At 42.7% G+C, this 16,170-nt stretch overlaps 1 protein-coding gene across 1 annotated transcript in view; it reads right to left on the minus strand.

Moving 5' to 3' along the window:
• Window positions 1-16,170, minus strand: part of LOC126183890 (glutamate decarboxylase) — a 240,210-nt gene that overhangs the window by 43,868 nt on the left and 180,172 nt on the right. Inside the window, exons 3-6 of the mRNA XM_049926207.1 lie at window positions 12,859-13,056; window positions 10,460-10,578; window positions 8,167-8,246; window positions 7,918-8,089 (exon numbers count right to left, since the gene is read on the minus strand). Coding sequence (XP_049782164.1) covers window positions 7,918-8,089; window positions 8,167-8,246; window positions 10,460-10,578; window positions 12,859-13,056 — 569 coding nt within the window. The remainder of the gene's footprint in view (window positions 1-7,917; window positions 8,090-8,166; window positions 8,247-10,459; window positions 10,579-12,858; window positions 13,057-16,170) is intronic.

The following is a 16,170-nucleotide window of genomic DNA, read 5'->3' on the forward strand; positions in this document are numbered from 1 at the left end:
CTGATTGTGGTTGACTCATACAGCAGGTTTCCTTTTGCGGTGCCAGTGAACTCGACGACGTCACGTAGCACAATTCAGGTGTGGTCACTGATTTTTTGCCTAGAAGGCTTACCTGAACTAATAGTGTCAGACAACGGAGCTCAGTTCACGTCAAATGAATTTGAAACATTCTGCGAACGCAATGGCATACATCATCTAACTAGTGCACCGTTCCATCCACAGTCAGACGGCGAAGCGGAACGTTTTGTCAGAACATTAAAGCAGCAGCTGGCCAAACTTCGCTCCGCACACACCAGAGATCAAGCATTGCAGCTGTTTCTCTCCTAATGTCGTTCGCACCCATGAGATGGACTATCGCTGGCGAAACTGCTTCACGGCGGCCGCCATCCGACACTCCTCCACCTGCCCCACCCTCCTCAGCATCCGGCGCCGCAGGAAGGCCGCAAGTATCGCTTCGCGCCGCATGATATTGTCTTTTACAAGGTTTTAAGCGGCAGCAGACGGTGGGCGCGAGGCGAGATCGTCCGTCGACTTAGCGCTTGCATGTATTTTGTTTCAGGTCCAGAGGACTAGCAGCGCCGCCATCAAAATCAACTTCGCCTCTGTCATGTACACGATGATCGTTCAGTCTCTCTTCCCCAGATTCACGGGTCCAGAGGGCAGCGCGGCCACAGCAGCCGCCAGAGGGTGTCATCACGACACCACGGGATGGCCCCATGGAGATGGAGCCTATGATCTTTCAGTCTCTCTTCCCCAGATTCACGGGTCCAGAGGGCAGCGCGGCCACAGCAGCCGCCAGAGGGTGTCATCACGACACCACGGGATGGCCCCATGGAGGTGGAGCCTTCGCTTCCTCCGCCTCCTCTCGTCCTACCGATGGAGCTGGACCCGCCCACACCGCAGCAGTCGCCGCCTTCTTCATCTGGTTCATGGCAGCAGGAGGTGGACGCGTATCATTCTGGTCGTTTTCCGTGGGACGTCTCTGCAAGAGCGCAGGCAAGTTGGCGGGGTACGGCCGGAAGCTTGACGTCCCCTGCAGCCACAGCTTCCGGCCCGACGTTGCGCCCACACTCCTGCACCCCTGCCGTGGTCGCACTCCATACACGACAACGGTCCATCGCTTTGTGGAGGGGGTATGGGATGTTCTGGCGTAATCACAAGCGCCAGAACGAAGATGAAGAACGGAAGACCAGAGAAGGCGGTGAAACGATTTCGGCCAATGGAGCTCAGAATAGGAAAGCACCACGACAGGAGCGCCCTCAAACGGAAGTGAATATAAGTGCCGCTCCTGCCAGCCTCGGCCGCTCAGATCAGACTCAGTTGATTTGGGTTGTTTTGGGGAAGGAGACCAGACAGCAAGGTCATCGGTCTCATCGGATGAGGGAAGGAAGTCAGCCGTGCCCTTTGAAAGGAACCATCCTGGCATTTGCCTAGAGCTATTTAGGGAAATCACGGAAAATCTAAATCAGGATGGCCGGACGCGGGATTGAACCGTCGTCCTCCCGAATGCGAGTCCAGTGTGTAACTCAGACTCAGTATCACGGACATTAGTTATCAGCGATGTGTGTAAAACTTGCATGAACTCTAATTTGGTTGCACGTCGCCCTTCGTTTGCGACAGCTTTGTAAATACAAGTTAAGTATTGTCATTCTGCTTTATAGAAATAAAACTACTAATATTATTTGCTTGAATTGTTGTATAGCATTCCGAGAACGCTGCATTCCTTAGGCACCGTATACGAGACGAGTGGGTGAGATCCTACATTAACCTGTTACTGAATGGAGGACTCGCTTAAGAAAATGAAACACTTACTCTACTGAGCAAAGCAGTTGAATTAGCATCTGTCCTGACAAAAGCGCTAATACATTTGACGATAATTGCCTAATTTTCTTGTTTCATGAAACTGATTACTCTAGGCTTCTTTTAGCACCAGTCTCAACAGATATGTGGTGTACATTAGTTATAACTTCAGAGTATTGTTATTTGTCTAAATTCATTATTGGTACGGAACATTACGTACGCTTACTGCTTGTAATACACATTTAGCACACTGTACAGTGGATCCGTTCTAATTTTTTATTATTTAAACTCTTCTGCACACAAATACCCCTCTAAAAATTATAGTTTAGTTCCAATTAAGCTTTTCGACAATGACTTATTGTGAATACTTGTACAGACTTCGAAAACTACGCGAAGATTCATACTAACGCTGCACTTTATTCCAGAACATGTTACGATATGGCTTTTCTTCAACAACGCCTGTTTTATACATCACTTTAACTACCTTTATTCGGTTATACAGCAACCCTGCACAGTTAGTATCACTTTCAGTTCTGGTCGTGTGTTAAAATTTTCTTACAGTGAGTACCTCTCACTATTCCTTTTTCTTACTTTTTTGTTATGCATTTACCATCAGAATACTCGTATTACGACAACACAGGAAAAAGAGTGAAAAAAGCAGGTACTATTACTTTTTGTGAATACAGTCTTCTTTTTTTATTTCTATTACTTTCGATAGTTTTGTGTTTTACAGTTTATAGGTTCTTTGTATTCACGCGGCTGCCTCAATTCAGATAAGTGTCTCCTCCATTTCTAGTATTTATTCTTTGGCACTGATTTATCTTTTTCATTGTCTTCTGCAATAAGTAAATAATTCCAGAAAATGCTTCTTTACATTTAAAAAGTAGAAATTCTTTTTTTGCGTCGTCTTTTCTCATCATTAAGTCGTAATAAAGATTCTTTATGTCTTCTCACTGCAAAATTTCATATTAATATTTGTAAAATGAGATTATAATATTTGCATTTCCGCCAGTGACAGACTTAACTGCTTGCCCTCAGTTTTGTTGGAGAGTCTAGCTACTGTGTAACATTAGTAATATGTTTGGTTACTTAGTAACATGTTCTGTGACCCTTTCTCACCTTACTGTTTCTCATCACCTTCGTTACTTCTCAATAAAATCAAAAGCTGTTGTCTTCAGTTCTTTTCTGTTGTCACCTACGTCAAAGATGAATTTCATTGCTTTCCGCATACCTGAAATCACTGCTCGTATCTACAAATAATTATGTTTTCTTTCTTATCCAGTACATACTCACACAGCAAGTCGTTTGCGCATACTTGTGTTTAAAGACGTCACGTTCACACGATATCGAACCTCATTAGAAACTGATTTGAATTCTTTTAATATAGATGCAGTATACACTGCTTTAATGATTAAGGGTAATCAGGGATGGTGCCCTTGAAAAGGACTGTATTGATTTCCTGTCCCATGTTTCCTCAATCCCAGCTTGAGCTCCGTCTGTAATGACCTCTTCATTGGTGGAATGTTGAACGCTGATCTTCCAACTCTCTTATGTTTCCGATACAGTCATCTGGTGTACAGAAGTGTGATAAGGACGGCAGCTGGAACGCAGACAACTCCGCGTCAAACTGTAGATCAGGGGAGAGGAAGCAGCTACTGCTCTAGTGGGGCTATTAACATCAAGGACTAGCTGGTGTTTTGGTGTCACGTAGATACTTCAAATGGATCGAAGATTTAAGTTTTTCTCAGCACGAAAATACATGATGCAACCATGGGCACATTATCTCCAAACATTACTGAATTTATGGCTTCCAGTTTTTCGGTAGCTTTGCAGCTGTTGTAAATTAAAAAGAGTTTCACTTAGATCTGTATCTGAAGTAAACATCGTCATCGTGTTTCAACATATCAGTTATAAGAACAATGAGAACAGTATTTGAACGAGAATACATTCGTGCTTTGCTCCAAAGTAGATCATACCTTGGAACAGATATTATCATAAAGGTTTCGCATCACCCATTAGAAACATCTGTGGGCAGCCGATCTGCCGTAGTATTAACTTTCATGCGTAACGTGACACTGAAATCAACAAAGCAGATGTATAACTGTTGTTCACTATTTCTCTCCTGAAGTTGATGTGATGAGAAAGCAGCTTCAGCAATGCCAAGGTCCTCTCTGAATCCATACTCAGTATCGGAAAGTGATCTTTCATCCAGCCAGTCAGCTAGTCAGTTAAGCAGTACTCTTGCCTTATCGAATATGCTATACAAAGGTATTCACTGGTGAGACCTGCAGTTCAAAGTATCGCCTTTTCCTTGTAAGTGGGATAGATCAGTGATGGCATGAAACAGTCATGAATTAAATCCCCTTCAACATAACCTTAAAAGTCCTTTATAAGCACATGTGGATTTCTCCGCTATCATTACTTGACGAAATACAGAAAATAGGCACTCTTTATTTAACTTTATTTATGCCAAAAGCGTTTAGAATTTTCACCAATTTTCAACTGGCGGCACGGACAACTCTTTAATCTACCGCGCTGTACTGATGAAAATGTAAATGTATTACACCAACTGAAAATGAATGAAAACTCTAAACGGGTCTTGGTAAAAATAAAGCTACATTAAAAGTGTCGTGGATTAAATAATGTCTGTATTGTATTTCATGACAACTGCAGGATGTTATTTGCTAGACGGACCACTCTCACAACTATCCTTGCTATTGCACCTTCCGCTTTCCTCAGCACTGTTGACGCTATGAAACGTTCGAACACTCAAATTCAAGAGAAGAATCATGTAATTATTCTGGTCACCTATAGAGAATGTCCTTTGGCTTCGGTAGTCGCATTGCTCCATAATCTGACTTGAAATATGCTGTTTGCAACGCTTTGCACCCTAGATTCTTCCAGCTGCTTCATAGAATGAGACAACTAGATGCTTATTTTCTAGAGTTTAAAACTCGTTTGTCTTAATTTGCCACCATTTTTTCTCCATTTTGCGGGTTTATTTTCAGCATTAGATTGTGTTACCTTGTTCGTCAGTTCTTGTGATGTTCAATCTACCGTGCTCATCTCTAGTAGCTCGTGGTGATCGTTTTCTCATCTGTGTTGGGCATTGTGGGCGTATACTCAGTCAGAAGTGTCATGAAATATTTTCCTCACAGGCTCAAGCCGAGTGTCGTATTAGGATCCAGTATCCCTCTTTGGTATTTCATTTAGGTCCAGAGATGGTTCATTTTTTATTGCAAAACTATGCCATTGCGCCTGTTCTCGATCGCTGGTTTACCTTTACCAAAATAAAAACTTTTCCTTGATCTGCAACACAAACTCAATTCAGGTTTTCGATATCGAAGGCGTATCGGTATAGTTCTTGGGCTAATTCTGCGGTCTTTCTTTCTATGAAAGTTATTGCTTTACCTTCTTGCAGTGTTCGAATATTCCATGCTCCTATCTTCATTTTTCAGTAGCTTTTCCTTTCATTTGTTTTTCGACCACATTGAAGTGCAATACTCAAGTAGTTGTGATTACCAGCTGTAGATCGTTTGGAATATCTGCTCTGAAGAGCCAAAGAAACTGGTACACCTGCCTAATATCGTGTAGGGCCCCCACGCGCACGCAACACAACGTGGAATGGACTCGACTAATGTCTGGAGGGAAGTAACACTATGAATCCTGCAGGGCTATCCATAAATTCGTAAGAGTACGAGCGGCTGGAAATATCTTCTGAACAGCACGTTGCAACGCATGACAGATATGCTCTATAATCTTCATGTCTGGGGAGTTTGGTGGTCAGTGCAAGTGTTTTAAACTCAGAAGAGCGTTCCTGGAGTCACTCTGTAGCAATTCTGGACGTGTGAGATGTTGCGTTGTCGTGCTGAAATTGCCCAAGTCCGTCGGATTGCACAATGGACATGAATTGATGCAGGTGATCAGGCAGGATGTTTAGGTACCTGTCAGCTGTCAGACTCGTATCTAGACGTATCAGTGGTCCCAACTGCACACTCCCCACATCATTGCAGAGCCTCCATCAACTTTAACAGTCTCTTGATGACATGCAGGGTCCATGTACTCACGAGGTTGCCTCCATACCCGTACAAGTCCATCCGCTCCTTACAGTTTGAAACGAGACTCGTCCGACCAGTCATCAACAGTCCAATGTCGGTGTTGACGGGCCCAGGCGAGGCGTGAAGTTTTGTGTTGTGCAGCCATCAAGGGTACACGAGTTGGCCATCGGCTGCGAAAGCCCGTATCGATGATGTTTCTTTGAGTGGTTCGCACCCTGACACTTGTTGATGGCCTAGCATTGCAATCTGCTGCAATTTGCGGGAGGATTACACTTCTGTCTAGTCGAACGATTATCTTCAGTCGTCGTTGGTCCCGTTCTTGGAGGATCTTTTTCCGGCCACAGCGATGTCGGTGATTTGATGTTTTACCGGATTCCTGATATTCACGGTACACTCGTGAAATGATCGTACGGTAAATCTCCATTTCATCGCTAGCTCGGAGATGCTGTGTCCCATCACTCGTGCGCCGACTATAACACCACGTTCAAATTCACTTTAGTCTTGATAACCTGACATTGCAGCAGCAGTAACCGATCTAACAACTGCGACAGACACTTATATAGGCTTTGCCGACCGCTGCGCCGTATTCTGCCTGTTTACATATCTCTGTATTTGAATACGCATGTCTGTACCAGTTTCTCTGGCGTTACAGTGTACGTTAGTACCTTCCTTCACTTAGAGGGGGAGTAATGGTATCTCTTAGTAGAGCTGAAGGTGCGAATCAAATCCATTGCCCTAGAATGACACAAAAGCGATCACTCTGCCACAGTTGCTTCGGGTATCTATTTTCTAGAACGACGAATGCATCATGTCAATTCCAACATCTACCAATCGCCATGGACATTTTCTACACTACTACATGCTTCTCACAGTTTACGTTTGGAGCAGTAATTTGTTTAGAGGAATAATCATTTGTGCTGAAAGTACTCTCTCTTCTGGTCCATATTCCTCTGGGGCAACGGATCATGGTACACAGCTGCCTATGAGATCCATTCAGCTTTTAGCCGTAAATATCCACATGCGCCTTCTCAATTACCCGCAGATGCTCTTATGCATCGCTATAGTCGCTGGATTCGGCTATCATCAGCTTGGTCAACCATATGGCAAATATTTTATCATTTCTGATACTTCTGCGTCAGGTAGTATAGAAATAGTAAGTCGTTTTCCACGAAATGGGCCATTGTGTAGTTTGTAGGAATGTAATACTTTCCATCAACATTCTGTGCCGTTGATCCAGTTATGTACGTTTAGCCACCCCCGGTGCCGCAGGACAGAAAAACACTCGGCTCCGCAGCTAATTTCAGCTGGTATTCCAGCCCCTCCTGTGTCAACCCCCCAGAGGACGTTGGCTGTGCCCCAGCACTGGGAGATACAGGTCGGGAACCTTCCTTCGTTAAAACAGAGCAGGCGGCGTTTATTAGTACTCCCGATTACTTTTGTGGAGCAGTCACTCGATAATGTAGCATTCACACAGAATGGAGCCCATCCACACACCGCAGGTCCTTTTTATCAACCTTTATGATCGAAAACTGTCTGTAATCTTGTTCTAAGCCACTCTTTCATGCAAAAAAGAGATTTCAGAGTTGTCTAACCTCTACACATTGTCACTTTTGGCTGTCGAGGTACCCGAAGGCACAGAATTACTGAGGTTGGCCGACGTCATTGGCCTTGCTAAAAGAATCTGTGCACTATCAGTTGTCAGGAGCAGCAAATGAGATCTTCTCCAGTGATATGAAAAGTGTCAAGCTTCGTCTGATAATTGTTCTTTAGTCAAGAGATTGCCGCTTCAAAAATTTGTAATTATAGCTGTGTTGTGTTGCGAACTTTGAGTAAAGAGCCACTTATGGACGAACAATGTAAATACTCTTAGCAGTTATTTTTAACTATCAACAAAAGACATACATTTTGACAGCATCGCTTTCTGGGGATACTTTTAGAATAATTGATATTTACTTCTTCCTTTTTTGCACTTTTTAGTTCAGGGGAGCTTACAGAGTGTAGAGTAATATTTTTGGTAGTGACTGCAAGTAGAAAAGAATGTCATGTAGTGAGTACTTACGTCAATATGTAACCACAGTTTGTACTTCTGGCAGATATCAGCAATCGGTTCAATAGGGTCGAAAGAGCCAAGGACTGTTGTTCCAGCTGTTGCATTCACAAAGAACGGTATCTGGCCTCTCATCTTCCGCTCTACAATGAGACGCTCCAGCTCTGATGGAATCATTCGGCCTCTGAAAAATACAAAGGGAATTAGGCAAGATGTATATGACTTGTAGACGTGCGTCAGGTTTGCGTGTTGTGTACCTACTTGTCATCAGACGGGACTAGGACGCAGTTGTCGGTTCCCAGCCCGCACACCGCGGCGCAGCTCTTCACTGAGTAGTGGCACTGCAACAAAAACTTCCGTCAACATTCGTTTACCACAATTACATGTTTACAGCTGTAATTCCTGTTCAATACGTTACAAACTTGTGTCTTAGAATGATTCCGAAATACAGACCGACCATGGCAGTTGGGTGTCTGGAAAGACGACGTTGTAAATTGGGCAGCTTGGGAGGAGAATTATACGGGCTCTGGAGTACATTTTGTGTCGTGTTTTATATTTTCTCTGAATATATGAGTAATTCTATATGGTACAACACTCGCCTCTCGCCATCCATGTACAACGCAGATCAGTGATGCTGATAGGCGAACTGGGGTCGGGGAGGGGGCAAAATTTAAATTGACTTGGTTAATAGCTTCATAATACTGTTCTTCCTGCTCTCTCGATCACATTATCACCACCAATGTGATTATCGTCTGATGACGTCTTTCGAATAAGATTTTTTTTCAGTTGGTGAAAAGAGCGATAATGCGTTAGTAGGGGATATGGACTGTACGCTCGACACATCAAAATATACTATCTGATATAGCAGGAAAATCGCGGGAAGTATGATACGTTGCTATAACTATTTAGAGTAAAGTAACGCTCGACCTACGTAGTTTTAATTGATTTTAGGGATTGTGGGGTGTCAGATGAAACTCCACGCAATAGCGAAAAACTGGATTTTAGGTGCCCAATGTCAGTTAAAAACTTGGCAAGTGGCTTTGGAATATGTCTGAGAGGTTTGGGACTAAGTGCGGAGCTTCGTCTCGTTAAATGACTTTTGGGACACAGGCTGCCGTTACAAGTCTGTCTTCTACGAAGAAAGCACTTACACGGTGACAATTATTGAACTATATAGAATAAAATAGTCAAAACTTCTGAAAGGTTTGCGTTAGGACGTTCAAACTGCACGGTTGGCTGCGGGGCATGATAGGAATTAGTAAACGCATGCATGGTTTGGTTTAGCGACGAAGCCCACTCTCATTTGGATGGGCCCGTCAATAAGCAAAATTGGTGCTTTTGGGGCACTGACAGTCAGCATTTCGCGATCGAGAAGTTTCTTCACCCTCAATGGATGACTGTGTGGTGTGCAATGTTCGTTGACGGACCAATCGGTGCTTTATTCTATGATGACACGGTGACTACCGAACGGTACGTGAGGGTTTTGGAAGATGATTTCATCGAAAGTGACCCTGATTTCGACAAGACGAGCTCGACTCCATCGAAGTAGGAGAGTGTTTGCTGTCCTGGAGGAGCACTTTGGGGACCGCATTCTGGCTCTGGGGTACTCAGAGCCACTGGCATGGGTCTCGATTGGCCGCCATGTTCAAGACAAGGTGTAGAGCAAGAACCCAAAAACCATTGCTGAGCTGAAAACAGCCATTCGGGAGGTTATCCACAGTATCGATCTTCCGACACTTCAGCGGGTCATGCAGAATTTCGCTATTCCTCTGCACCACATCATGGCCTATGATGGCAGGCATGTCGAACATGTCATAACCTATATCTAAATATCTGTAGTGACGTTTACATTTTGAATAAAGTGTGTACACGCCATAGCTTGTAATTACGTTACATTTTTTTCATATAGTTCAATAATTGTCACCTGTACCCGAAGTTGTTAGTGAACTAGAAATTAAATACACTGATTATGTTGGCGTCCACCCTTACTGCTGGTGCCATAGGCAGTCCATCAAAATCGCTGTGGTAATTTTCAGCCTTGTTTACCTGATAAAATTGTGTTTCAGGTTTCATTCTCCGAACGACAATGACTATGTACATGCTTTCGCACTAACAGACTGTTATACTCACGGCGTGATTATATTAACACAACTGTTTTCTTGTAATTTAAACCACGGCAATGCTGCTAACCTTCGTGATTTTGCTGGCACTTATAAATAAAATTGAAGATAGGTTTGGTAGGAGGGTCGCAAGCACGAAAATGTTTCAAAGTCTTTGATTCAAAATATACCCTGAATTCCTTAACATCTTGTATCTCAAGTTATTTGAGAAACATCACCTTCCAACAGCCTAATGTTGATTTTACTACATACTCGTACATGCGAAACAGATCTGCCTTTCACCACACAGTATTAACTACCTACACAGCTACACTCATAAAAGGAGAGAGTCAATCTGCAGATGGAACAACACTATCTATTGATTCACGTTACGAGTAGATATAATACAGAGAAGTGGAAATTATATATTCAAACAATGTATATTTTAGGAATACCTGATCTGAGGTGTACATGACAAGTTGACCATTGATGGAATGCAGCCCTTTCTCTTTGTAGCCTGGGAACATTCGATGCCTGGCCGCCAGAAACGCGTACAAGTTGGATATAGAGCCACCTGCAAAAGAATTGTGCTTTCTGTTCACAAAAATAATGTCATTTTGCAATTGCATGGCTTTAAAAGGTTGTATTAGTATGCAAATTACAGCACCATAAATGTTGTGTCTAGAATCATGTTATAACAATGGGTTTAGAGACTGACATTTATTACTTTCTCAAAAAAATTCACAGTAGGGAAAAGGGTGGTGGAAATCGACACGTAGATCAAACGTTACGCTACTGCGAGTCTTCTCGGACATCTTATCATCCATTACATAATTTTTAGAGTTATTACATTTCGTTTTATTTGTTCCGGAGTGACACTAACTTTGGTGCACTATATGCTATTCAGGTGAAGAGTTACGTTTTCCTGAGAAGAAAGCTATCTAAGATGTTAATATTTTTTGCTGTGCGTGTGTGTGTGTGTGTGTGTGTTTGTGTGTGTGTGTGTGTGTGTGTGTGTGTGTGTGTGTGTGTGTGTGCGCGCGTGTGGTGGAGTGTGGGGTAATCATACGCATTCAATATCTGAAGCACGCAGCAGATATGACAACTTCCAACTACTGTTGCCCTCTTCTGATTCCTGTAAGTAGTTAACAGGGACAAGAAGTCAGACACCGTTTGAAATGTGGATTGCTTGATTGTGAGGCAAATAAAACAGGCCAGGTAAGCTTACAGTTATTACTGATTTACTTTTACCTGAATATGTTATTAAAACTTGCAGTTCATTGTATCATTGCATGGATTTCCTTTATAAATATGACACTTTCATAAGCAGAATCTGGTCGTAGTAGTAAGTAAAGACAGACTGGGGTAACGGTGCTGTGAAAGAGAATATTTCCGCACTCTCGTGGAGAAAAAGCTGGATGAAGCTTAGATGGAGAAGAAAATAAGGAATGAAGAGAAATACGACACTAGGTTGAAAAACAAGAATGGAAGAGCTGTAAGTGGGTGTTTCAGTGAGCGACTGGGATAGAAGAAGAAGAAGAAAACCACATGTGAGTAGAAGACACCTGAGTCATCGGAAGTAATCGAAGTTGTGATGATGACGATGACGACGACAATGATTACGATAACCAGTTCACTGGTGAATTTAAATCACTACCTACACATAGGGAAGAACCTAATGAGTTATTTTGCATCTATGGAGAAGTAAGTAAAGGCAGAGAATTTTGGTATAGGTATGTTGGGTGCACTGGTGTATGTACTGGAGAGGACACCCCAAGACTATGTGTGTGATGACTGCTTTTCGAAGAAATGGACATTCTAAAAACTGTTGAAATGTGAAAATGATAATGATTACACATTCCATGTTACGGTTTAAATCATTTTAATACTCTGATTTCCTAAGAGAACTGACAGATAATTTAAGTGGCTGTTATTTTCATTTATGTACACAATTCCTCAACCACTGAGGATGATTATCCCATGGGATGGAAACCGTGCGCAGTCGTATATTCGTGGTATTTATTGTTTAACTTCATTGTACCGCTTGTTACTTTTAAATTGGTTTAATATAGTAAAAATAGAGAACCTATAAATGTAACAAAACAATAATTTTTGATAAAGTGCGTACTATTCCTATACTTTTCCTTAATACTAATGATCACACACATACTAACAATACGTCTTGCTTCTCACATAACTGCGCTTCCCCTTCTGCTATTATCGAAATATCTCATATGATCCTGCCAGCTATTTCCTGTCAATAAAAGACAATCTAGTTTTCCTTACAAAGACCTAAGGAATTTGATAACATTATTTTATTTCTTTAATTATTCCTTCCAAATTTTCATTGAACAGGTGACATTATTTTTACTAAATGCTAGGTTATGTGTTACTGTACTCCATGCAATTTCTTGTTGTTACATATAAAACTACTGAACTGTATTGCTGTCATGTGAACTTCAAATGATTGCACATAGACGTTTCATTATTTCTTACTTAACCTGACGAAATTGAAACCATGCTCCCATTTGAGTAATATTCACGCTTCTCATTGTTTTACAGCTGATAATTCTTTACACAGTTTTTAATCTTTTTATAACATAAACATAGATAAGTCCTCGGTGTTTGTACAGAAAACTGTAAGTTACATGCATCAGTAATATAACTTTAGCTTACAGAAGTATCATAGATGCTGCCTACATGAATTTAAATGTAAAGCACAACAAACAGACGCTGAAATTCAGTAATTTCTACATAGTGAGCCTTAGTACCGCTAGTCATGAATTATTCTTTTTTTTTAGAACTATTACGTAATATAAATGGGTAATCTTTAAACTCTGGCATCGTAATTTACCGGGAGCGAGGATAGAATCTCCACCGCGCCAGCCAATGATTTCCCTCATGCGTTCGAGCACGACGTGCTCCATGAGGATGAACACGGGCGCTATCTCGTACGTGAACATGTTGGTGTTGGCTGTAGCTGTCAGCCACTCGCCTGCCATTGAGACCAGATCCAGGCCGCATGACAATTGGTTGAAGAAGTGAGGATGGCCTGGAACAAAGCACAACAATCAATGAGAATTTCGTAGCATGCGGGCAGCGAAAAACACAGATACATCACTTTCTAATAAGTGCCAGAGAATTATTCAACACAAGCCTAAATTTTTTTAACTTAAAGAAAATATTACTAATACCACTGGTAGTAGAGCTCTTCTGCTGCAAGCTCTTTGCTTTCCATATTATGGGAAGGCATCGTATTGACAAAAAAAAAATACCTTTTAAACTTCGGCACTAAAGTGCATATCCTAAGAGCTATGAGCACTTGTTCATCTTCACTACTGTGAGAGACATCTCTGCTACTAACAAGTGCTGAAAACTCTGAGTTACGAATTTTAGAGCTCATACTGACTAGACAATATTTTTTTGTTTTGATCCATATTAGCTCCTCAAAAAATTTGGAAAGTAAAGTAGGAGAAGGCCACCGTCAGAGGTATCAGAACGATTTTCGCTTATAACTTTCGATTCGGTTGTTTCCGGACCGGGGTCTCATACCCCACATTGATACATTTACGCTTCTCCATCATCTCTGAAAATTTGTAACATACCAACGGCATCAATCTGTATAGAGAGACAGCTGCCAGTCCGTGCGACAATAGCTGATTATCTGCAGCTCTTCCCAAATTTCTCAAAAGAATTCTAACGATGAGAACAGCCTTAGAGATTCACCAGTTTTTCCGACACATACGAACATAGGACAAGAGTGGCTCAAACTCGCAGCTGGGAGGAACTATCCATAGACGCAAAAAATATTAGTAATTCTGCAGGAGCCGGCCGCGGTGGTCTAGCGGTTCTGGCGCTGCAGTCCGGAACCGCGGGACTGCTACGGTCGCAGGTTCGAATCCTGCCTCGGACATGGGTGTGTGTGATGTCCTTAGGTTAGTTAGGTTTAAGTAGTTCTAAGTTCTAGGGGACTTATGACCTAAGATGTTGAGTCCCATAGTGCTCAGAGCCATTTGAACCATTTGAATTCTGCAGGAATCATGGAAAACTTAGCTGAATATTTCGAAGCTAAGTTTGAAATGTGTCTCTCATGGGAATTTCACAACTACTGTTAAATCGAAAACAGTTCAAAAATTGACGGTTTCTCTAGAAGCTGCGGAGAGGCGGATATGTGGATTAACTTGGAGAGACAGGACACAAGTTAATCGTGTGGAAGACGTAATTGTTTCTGTAATGAAATGGAAATGTTTGGGATTGATGGCTAGGTGAATAAATCGAAGATGAAAATTGAACTTTTTTACTCGGTTCCGAGACATAAGAAAATTCCAAGACGGCGAATTAACCGAAGGCACGTGGAGGATATTACAGAGTATGAAGCAGCAGCGTTGCTGCACATGACTGAAGACTTTAATGCTCGGAAAAGTCTACAGTGGGCCTTTATCTAGCAATGGATGTGGACGATGATCAATATTTTGCAGATGGCACCAGAGGCTTCATATGCACAGATAATATGACGTTGTTACCAACAAAGAGAAATCAGAGAATGTAGAAAAAAATTCTCAGAATCATTAAAGAAATATAATCCATTCTATAGAGAGTATCTTTTGGAACCCAGGCACTTACGAACATATTTCCACCTCCATCAAAAGGAACAAGCCTACATTAGGAAAGCAGTGAGCGACGTAGGACACCATCCTTTAGGATCTCCTTGCGACTCCGACATATATTACATATATAGGAGAAACTGGAGAGAGAGTACTGAAGCATGAGAACGACTGTATAAAGATGAAACACAAATTATCTGCAAGAAAAGTCTTCTTTCCACGATGCATTACCTGACAGAAAACGTGACGCACCCGGAAGACATGGTCGGATGTCAGTGTCAGCTTCGTACACGTACACACATTCGGCAGGTACTGAAACTCTTGGAGTTGACGTCCTCCCGAGTGTGCTAGTTTTGTTAGTGTTTAGTACTGCTACCGGGTTTGGTGAGAAACATAAGAGATGTGAACAGCGTCAGATTTTGAATGATCACTGCTGTGTACTCGTGTGCGACAGCTTTGTTATACAGCGACTCCATTGGATGTATTGAACTGTTCCTGTTACGCTCAACAAAACTGCGTCATACTGAGGGAAGCGAACGTCAGCCCGAAGTCCAGACAACATCTCACATGAAGGCATATTCGGAATGAAAGAATGCTTATCCAGAAAAGTGCCGAAGCAGAAGAAGCTAGCCACCGCCTCTGGAATGCGCAGTTGGGTAACATTACGGTTCCGGCTAGGCTCCTGCAGGAACTGAGTAAACACCAAAATTAGAACAACTTCATTGCTACCCAATGGCGACATCTGGCCGCTACAGACTTCTCTCCGTTCTGGGGTGGGACAGCTGCTTTTGGAGAATTACTGGCTAGCAGGCTCTCATAAATACATCCCCCGCCCCCTCCCCCAAATCAGACCCTCACTCTCAGATGTTGGCTGATGTTCTCTTTACACGATCATATCGAGAAATGTACGTGACGCCTAACACCACCGTCCTCATTAGCTGTTAATCTCAAGGCGAAGACCACTGCAGTGCCAGATGAAGTATCCAGTCACCTTTCACGGATATTTTCTGCTGTATCAGCAGGAGACTGCATGCAGGCAAATTGGTGCCTTCGCATCGCTGGGAACATGTCGGGAGACTATCTTCCGTATTGACCAAATCCTTAGTGCGTCGCATGTTAGAGCCTGGGCTGGGAGCTGCCCGGTCTCTCTATTGCTGTTCACTGGTTCTGTGAGATCTCATTGTTGATGATCACTGCCTACTGCAGGCATATGCTCTCGGCGTCGGCGATTCTCGATACCACGGTTTAAATACCGTCCTTCCTGATGTACGCTGTGACCACCAGGCTGTCAGACTGCCAGAAGCTTCGTCTGTCACTCATCGATGGCGGCACGTGGTAACGTCAGCCTTCATCAGCTTCATTGACTCCAGCAGCCGTCGCGACTAATGCGTGCTGTCTCCTGGGCTGGCAGTTGCTGACATTGGTTCAATACACATCTGCAGCCAACTACGTCAACTGGGAGCAACAGCCTCACGCCTGCTGCAATCTCATATCTGTATAAAAATGACTAAAGGAGTATTGTAAACAGGGATGCTTCACAAACAATTCGTCAATGCGTCCTG

The sequence above is a fragment of the Schistocerca cancellata genome, chromosome 4, assembly GCF_023864275.1.
Source record: "Schistocerca cancellata isolate TAMUIC-IGC-003103 chromosome 4, iqSchCanc2.1, whole genome shotgun sequence".
Classification (NCBI taxonomy): Eukaryota; Metazoa; Arthropoda; class Insecta; order Orthoptera; family Acrididae; genus Schistocerca; species Schistocerca cancellata.